The 8,655-nt window shown below is 43.6% G+C and overlaps 1 protein-coding gene across 3 annotated transcripts in view; it reads left to right on the top strand.

Annotated features, from left to right (window-relative positions):
- Positions 1-5,399: 5,399 nt before the first annotated feature.
- TIE1 (tyrosine kinase with immunoglobulin like and EGF like domains 1) overlaps positions 5,400-8,655 on the top strand; it is a 44,017-nt gene continuing 40,761 nt past the window's right edge. For 2 of the 3 annotated variants that reach the window (XM_050961112.1, XM_050961109.1), the window contains exons 1-3: positions 5,400-5,414; positions 5,888-6,513; positions 7,678-7,965. In XM_050961112.1, the coding sequence (XP_050817069.1) occupies positions 6,465-6,513; positions 7,678-7,965 (337 nt within the window). In that variant the 5' untranslated portion in view covers positions 5,400-5,414; positions 5,888-6,464. Of the gene's footprint in view, positions 5,415-5,887; positions 6,514-7,677; positions 7,966-8,655 lie in introns of those variants that run through there. The other variant, XM_050961110.1, reaches the window with a different exon arrangement.

Genomic DNA, 8,655 nt, shown 5'->3' with positions numbered 1-8,655 from the left:
TTCTCTGTGTGTACGTGTGTGTGTGTGTGTGTGTATATATTCCTACTGTATTTTCCACTGCATGCATCTGATGAAGTGGGCTGTAGCCCATGAAAGCTTATGCTCAAATAAATTTGTTAGTCTCTAAGATGCCATAGGTACTCCTGTTCTTTTTGCGGATACAGACTAACATGGCTACCACTCTGAAACCTGTAAAATTAAGGAAATTAGGGGTAGTTTGTGTATGGAGGATGTGTTAAATATCATCATGTTGGGATACGCACTGCAGTGCCTCTGTTTAACTCAGGAACATTTAGCTCTGGGGTAGAATTGGTGGACAAAGTGACCAAGTACCCAAAAAGTGTTTTAGACTAAATCATCAAACGACAGATAAATGTTAATGCGAAATGTTGAAAGTCTTCTTCATTCAGCAAATTATGAAATCTTGCTAAGAAAACGCTAACAATTGGAACATGTTTTGGGAACAAAACAGGGTGTGATGTAAAATAAAATGTCAGTTGAAAATAACTGTGTGAAACGTGTTTTTATGGAGTTCAAGGGGTGTAGGGTTTGTCAAAAGGGAAGTAGGTTGCCCTCTAGTCTACGTGCAGTTAGGCTACAGTTGTCAACAACAACAAGAGGTAGATGAGTGGCCTGTTTCTCTAACAAAGGCCCACCCACCCCACACAGCCCTGGCGCTTGTGCATGAGGGATATAGACTGTTGGGGCATCTGGACCATTGCAAAGCAGCCCCAGAACCCCTCTTAAATCATACCATCTTCTGCTTCAGCTGTAACTTTTCATTTTCCACCCCAGGCCCTCTGCATTAGGACTTAATCATGACCCCTCTGATTTCAACAATGTCTCGGGTCTCATCTACTGTTTCATATTATTTAATGCTGTACAACATCTAGGATTACAGTTTGCATAAAAGTGTTTCATAAAAACAAAACAAAAATGTATTCTCTAGGGGAAGGGCCGTCCCTACCCATATGCAAATTTCCTGGTGCCTTATGCAGCTGCGTACTGCTCCAGCCACTGCCCCGCCCCCACTCCACTTCTACCCCAAAGCCTCTGCCCTGCTCTGCCCTGCCCCAGCTCCTCCCCAGCCCTGCCTCCACTCTCCTGAGGAGTGCAGCAGGGTTGGGTCTGCACTCACCAGTGGTGGGACGTGCAGCGGTCTGGCCCCAGCCATGCTGCCGGTGAGTGCTGGGGGTGGTTCTCCCTGCGTCCCAAGCCAGCCCTGTCCCCCTTGTCCCACTGCAGGGGGGCTGTGTAGGGGCCCAGAATAGCTAGGGATGGTAGGGATAGCCTTGCTCTAGGGGCTTAGCCAAGATAATGATCAACCAAATTGTAATTGTTGCTTTGCAGGCATTGCTACAAAGTAGCTTTAAATTTGTTTTTGTTAATATTTCTGATAGGCTGTAGGATGGGGGAGATAATACCTCATAAAATGAGAAAGTGCTTCCGAACGACAAACGCTTGCACATGGTAAAGCATAACAACTAACACAGAATGGCTGCCTACAAAACTGTCTCACTAAAAGAGTTAGCAACATTCCCCCTAAAACTCAGGACTGCTTTCCTACTCCCATGGCCTGATTGCTTTGTCTGTGGCTTTTTTAAAAATTTGTTTGTCCTTGGTTTAGATTTTTAAAAACATTAGAAAAGAAGGAAAAAAGGGGAGGTGTAGAAAAGTGTGGGGGAGGGGGGAGGAAGACTCCTTATTTCTGGTAAAAAACCAGGTAACTTTTTTTACATAAGCTAATTTTTCTTGTGTTTTTTTTATAAATCCAAACTTCAAAAAGCAATCTTGTTTATTTTTTTGATAATTTTGTTTTTTATTAAAACACATATGTAAACTCTCCTCAACTACGAGTTTTCATATTCTTACCCAGTTGCTGTTTTGGTACTTTAAAAACACTATTTTTAAAAGGATAGGCTAGTATCTTAAGCCTTTTTAGTTCACTAAACTTCTACAAAATATCCCTAAGAGGGGCCTTGTTTTGTTACTGCTCTGTCAATACTGTTTTTTCATGTTAAACTTCAAACATCTGTAAAAAGGTCATGTTATTATGTTACTTCTCAGTCAATGCTGTATTTTCCTGTTAAATGTTAAAAAAAATCTTTTATATAATGAAACCCTTCATGTTTAGCAACTGTTAAAAGTATGGGGGAAAAGTTGAGAGGTGGGGGGGTGTTCTTCAGAGAGGCTATATCTGAGCTTCATACAGTCACAAAGCGATGTTTTTTGTCTTTTTACAATCAGTAAATAGAATAAAATACTTGTTATAACTTTCACAAAGTTTCAATGCAATCTCACCATTTGTTAAAACTTTAACAGCATTTAAAAAGTTAGGAAAGAAGTCTGTGTAAAAAACCAAGCAAACTGAAGGGGTGACCCCTAGAGCCTTGCTAAGGCAGACTACAATGCATGGATCACTGGCTAACCTAATTAGTCTTATCTGTTTTTAAAATGTAGAGAACGCTCCAGCTCCAGCCTGTGCTGTATTATTGTAATGAAATCTATGGACCCAAAACAAACACAGGAGCTTGTACCTGTGTCTCATAGACTCATAGACTCTAGGACTGGAAGGGACCTCGAGAGGTCATCGAGTCCAGTCCCCTGCCCTCATGGCAGGACCAAATACTGTCTAGACCATCCCTAATAGACATTTATCTAACCTACTCTTAAATATCTCCAGAGATGGAGATTCCACAACTTCCCTAGGCAATCTATTCCAGTGTTTAACTACCCTGACAGTTAGGAACTTTTTCCTAATGTCCAACCTAAATCTCCCTTGCTGCAGTTTAAGCCCATTGCTTCTTGTTCTATCATTGGAGGCAAAGGTGAACAAGTTTTCTCCCTCCTCCTGATGACACCCTTTTAGATACCTGAAAACTGCTATCATGTCCCCTCTCAGTCTTCTCTTTTCCAAACTAAACAAGCCCAATTCCTTCAGCCTTCCTTCATAGGTCATGTTCTCAAGACCTTTAATCATTCTTGTTGCTCTTCTCTGGACCCTCTCCAATTTCTCCACATCTTTCTTGAAATGCGGTGCCCAGAACTGGACACAATACTCCAGTTGAGGCCTAACCAGCGCAGAGTAAAGCGGAAGAATGACTTCTCGTGTCTTGTTTACAACACACCTGTTAATGCATCCCAGAATCATGTTTGCTTTTTTTGCAACAGTATCACACTGTTGACTCATATTAAGCTTGTGGTCTACTATGACCCCTAGATCTCTTTCTGCCATACTCCTTCCTAGACAGTCTCTTCCCATTCTGTATGTGTGAAACTGATTGTTCCTTCCTAGGTGGAGCACTTTGCATTTATCTTTATTGAACTTCATCCTGTTTACCTCCGACCATTTCTCCAATTTGTCCAGATCATTTTGAATTTTGACCCTGTCCTCCAAAGCAGTTGCAATCCCTCCCAGTTGGGTATCGTCCGCAAACTTAATAAGCGTACTTTCTATGCCAACATCTAAATCGTTGATGAAGATATTGAACAGAACCGGTCCCAAAACAGACCCCTGCGGAACCCCACTTGTTATACCTTTCCAGCAGGATTGGGAGCCATTGGGAGCTGTCTCAGCAAACGGGTTGCAAACAAATTAAAAACAAAGACATTCTGATAATGCAACAGAAAAATTCATCAAAAGTCCTAAGAAAATGAAAGCTTAATATAACTTTCACATGGATTTGTTAAAAAGTGGGAAGGAAAATAAACTTGTATCTGATCCACTGGATTACAGAATAAGGGGAATATAAACTAGCTGTTACTAAGGTTCTGTGGTTTTCACTCTAGGGTGTTTTCTGCATGCTCATTTTTTTTTAAATTGAAACACGTAAAAATATTAAATAAAGGGCTCTGTCTTCATATATGCTTGTCTTTTAAAGTGTTTGTTCCTTTAAAAAACTGAATGTAACTTTTACTTGTATTTGTTAAAAAGCAGGCAAAGAAGCAACCTTCTTATCTCTGATCCACTGGCTTACAGAGGCTGTTTTTGCTGACAGTGGCTTTGCTGCAAAAGCATGCTATTTCAAATTGTCCTTACTAAAAAATGACCAGTGCTAGTCTAAAATATAGGGGGGAAACCTTTTTTATCACTATACGTTACTTTTATAAACAGGTTTTCTGTGTTTTTAACCCTGGGTTGTTTCAATAAAAAGTGAGTATGCAGAAACACATAAGCAAAAGGGCTAAATTAAAAATTGTTTCTTCAGATAGACTTCTAATCCACTAACTTCAAATGGCTGCTTCAAATTGTTCTCACTAAAAACATGGGGAAAAGTTTTTAAAAACTTTTGCGTAGTAACGGTTTGTGGGTTTATGCCTGGGTGCTTCTGCATGCTCTTTTTAATTGAAACATATGCAAAGGGACTAAATGAAAGGATGTGTCTTCATATAGGCTTGTCTTTTACAGTGTTTATCCCTTTACAAGCCTTTTACCTCTATTTGTTAAAAACTTTGACAAATTACTTTTATAAACTAACTGGCTGTGGTTTTAACCCTGAGGTAATTTCTGTTTTTATTTAACATTTTTAATAAGATTAGTTACAAAGCAATGTCTTCTTCACATGACAAAAGGAAATGTTTATTTCAACAAGTATTTGGTATAACTTTGTTTTAAAAGCAGGCCTAGGCTGTCTTGTTATGTTCTGGCCTCCTTATCTCTGATCCAGTGACTCACAGATGCTGTTTTTGATGACAATGGCTTTGTTGAACAAGCATGCTGCTTCAAATTGTTCTTACTAAAAAATGACCAATGTTAGTCTAAAACATAGGGGGAAACTTTTCTATCACTATACGTTATTTTTATAAACAGGTTCTCTGTGTTTTTAACCCTAGGATGTTTCTCCATAATAGTTTTTTTATTGAAACACACATGCAAAGGGGCTAAATGAAGGGATGAGTCTTCATATAGGCTTGTCTTTTAAAGTGTTTATCCCGTTACAAGACTTAATATAAATTTTACTTGCATTTGTTTAAAAGTCTGGGGAAGAAGCTGCCTTCTTATCTCTGATCCACTGATTCACAGATGCTGTTTTTGCTAACAGGGGTTTTGCAGCAGCTTCAAATTGTCCTCCCTAAAAAATAACCCATGTTAGTCTAAAACACAGGGGAAACCTTTTAAAAAGGTTACTAAGGGCTTATGGTTTTAACTTTTATTAAAGTCCCTATGTAAAAGGGCTACATGGCGGGGAAAATGCTTGGTGTCTTTTTTTAGATAAGAATAAGGCACATAAAGGGGGGTGGGGGAGATGGCTCTTGTTTAAAAACCTTGGGACTATAGGATTGGTTCAGGAAAATGAATTCTATGACACTGCTGTAGAACAATATCTGACTGGGCCGATCCAAAGGCAGTGATAACAAGCCCGAGGGACTGTGAACCTGGAAAGTTTCCTCTTTCTGCAGAAATACTTGGAAGGGTAAGATCTCTCTCTCTGACTCAACCACGTGCTGTCTATCTTTGCCCTTTGCAAAGGGGCTTTCTTTTCCCTTTCCCCTTTTCCTGTTCTCTTTTAACCTATTTTTATATGTTTCTCTTTCATTTAACTCTTTTTAAATGCTCTTTTCTTAACCTATCCTTGTATTTAATAGTTTAAATGCTTTTCTATTAACCTTCCTTTATACTTTTTACCACGTACTTACTAAACAGCTTCCTTTATATGTTTCTCTTTTATTTAACTCTTTTTAAATGCTCTTTTCTTAACCTACCCTTATATTTAATACACCTTTTACATTTATTGCAAAAAATTTTATTCTTTAATAACATGCCAGACTAGGCCTTTAAAATAATCTCTCCTTACTAAACCTCACCAAAAATCTCTCTTCTTTAATAACTTGCCTCTATTTGAGGTTATACTACTCATAGACATTATTTATATTGGGCCCTCCACAGTTCCTCTGGCCGGATAAGTTTGCTTGGAGTTCAAGGGCACTAAGCTTGCCAGTCTGGCTCCAGAATGAACCTGCCACTGTACTAGAGGAAGCAGACAGGCAATGTCACGTCTTGTCATGGATGCAGACGACACATGATTGGAGGAGCAGCTGGAACACACTTTGAGAATTCTGGGCAGGGCCCTAGTTCCCCTGACAGATCAGCAGCCTGGAACTAGACCTGGGATATCTCTGCTCACAAAGACTTTCTGTTTGTGCGGCATTCAGCTCATGCTGGAATCTGCCTCCGAGTAGACCAGCCACCAGCATTCTGCTGAGATTCCAAAAGGAGCTGAGCCCGGTGACTGGGCACAGAGTGTTTTCCACTTAGGGAAAGGGAAGCTTCTTTCTCGCTGTGTCTCTGATATGAGCAGCACCATTTCCTTCCTGGACTTCCGCCCCCGTCACTGTGACTGGAACTAAAAACTAAAGGAAACCTGCCAGGGAGGGGGACCGCCTCCTCGGCCAGCCCAGTCTCTCTCCAGTCGGGCATGTTTGGGCTTTCCTGACTCTGGGCAGTCAGGACTCACTTCAGGGCCATGAGATTCCAGGAGATGTATCTCCTTTTCCTCCTGCTGCGCCTGACAGGTAAATTTTCTTCCCCTGGTGGGAAACCCATGGCATCTGCACTGGTTCCCCAAAGAATTTCCAGGGGCTTGTCGATTGCACAGCCGGGGTGATCACATTCCATAAAGTCTGCTTCGGGCCATGCAGTTGTAATGCTGCAGCTGCACTGGGGCGGGGTCCCTGCAGGATGGGCTGGGAATGGTGACGAGGCGCTGGTTACCTGCTCTGGAGGGTGCAAGGTTGGAGAAATGGGGCTGAAAGGACGGCAAGGAAAAATCCTAGGTTCTTAACAGCTGGAAAGAGGCAGTGACAGCATGGCTCCCGAACCAACTAGCTGAGCTGGCAGGGTACAGTGCTGAGGCTCTGGGACAGCAGACTCCCTTCATCTCTCTCTGTCTCATCCTTCGATGGGACCCCTCAGGAGGTCCAGGACAATGGGACAAGGGTTCTAGGTTAACGGGGAGCTCTGAGATACTCTCAGACTTCGGACCCTAGAGAAATCACCTGCCCCACTGATGCAGCCAGCCTGGGCATGATCCACGTGTGTGACAATGCTGGGCCACTAAAGAATGGGCTTAATTAGAAAGAAGGCCAGAATTTCCCCTGTTGGTATTGTCACCATCTGGACTGTCTGATGAGCCATCCAAGAGACATCAGGCTGGGGCAGGTGCACTGTTCTAGTCTCCCTCTCCTGTGCTCCCTCTCCTCTCCCAGTTAGAGCACACTATGGCTCGGGGCAGGGAGCAGAAGCTTTTGAGGAGAAAAGAGCAGAGATTTTGTGTCTAGGTCACATGGCTTGTAATAGCAACTGCCATGACCTAGCAGAAGAGCCGCAGTCGAAAGAGAGAGGGGAAGGCCCCGCTCTGGCTGGCAGGGCAAGGGCAGGGAACAGCCAGGAGTCCCACTGACACTGCAGGAAATGTGCCCTACACAGAGCTTCTCGCTGGTTCATTGTTCTCGCACTGGATCAGACCTAGCCATGTGCTGGCAGTCAGTCCCGCTCAGCCACGCAGTCACCTGCAGCCAGGGTAGATGTCGAAGGTCATCTGGGAGTGACTTAAAAGTTCATGTCTAAGAGATGGGGCAGGTTGAAACCCAGGAGAGCCAAAGGCCTGTATCCTGCTGAGCTGTGTCAGGGCCATGGCTTCCCACACGCTCTCTCTCCCTCTCATCCCTCCTGCACAGCTGCCATTCTGGACATTACTCTGGTCGCCAATGTGCAAAGTCCATCTCACACCAGTTTCTACCTCTCCTGTGTGATGGGCGAGCGAGCTGTGAGCTACCTCCAGATCGAGAGGGACAATAAAATAGTGATGACTCATCCCAACACAAAGTTCCAGAACTACAGGAATCGCAGCAATGAGGTCCAAGCCAGAGGCTTTTCGGTGGCGGATCTGGTGGGGATTTTATACTGCCTGGGGAAGACCCAGATGGAGCAGGCCAGGGTGGTCTACGTGCATAACAGCCGGAATGGTAAGTGGCTGCAGGACAGCAGGCCTGCCCCAAGCATTCTCTGAGGAGTCTGGGAGTGCGACATCAGCATGCCTGGTAATGGCTGAGCATACGTGTGGGCGTGCGTGACTGCAGTAGCACTGGGCAGGCCAGAGTTATGCTGCCTCCTGAGGCTGTTAGCACTCAGAGGCCAGAGAATGGTATTTGAGCAGCTGAACTACTGAAGGGACCTTGGCTAAGGGCAGAGTTTCTAGTGACCAGGTCAAACCTCCATATGTCAGCATGGGAGTCTGGCTGTGGGCTGATTCCCAGAATGGTCTCAGAAGGACTTTGGGAAGTCCAGAACTGCTGGGGCCATGAAAGTGGCATTGAACAGCTAGAAAAGAGATAGAGCGTGGCCCAGCCTGGCTGTTGCAAATGAGCATCAATGGGATTCTGCATGTTCCTAGAGAAGGGCGACAAAGGTGTGACAAGATTATGGCGATCAACAGATGGCTCAGGCAGTGATGCTATAAGGAGGGCTTTGTGATGTACGGCCACTGGGAAGCATTCATGGACAGAGGACTGTTCTCTCGGGATGGACTTCACCTGAGTAAGGAGGGAAATAGATTTCTAGGATGGAGGCTGGCACAACTGATTAAAAGAGCTTTAAACTAGGAATTTGGGGGAGATGGTTGGGAGATGTCCAGGTAATCTCCACACCGGAATTTA

Source organism: Gopherus flavomarginatus, chromosome 7 (assembly GCF_025201925.1).
Source record: "Gopherus flavomarginatus isolate rGopFla2 chromosome 7, rGopFla2.mat.asm, whole genome shotgun sequence".
NCBI classification, from domain to species: Eukaryota; Metazoa; Chordata; order Testudines; family Testudinidae; genus Gopherus; species Gopherus flavomarginatus.
This window is presented reverse-complemented; position numbering and strand designations above follow the sequence as displayed.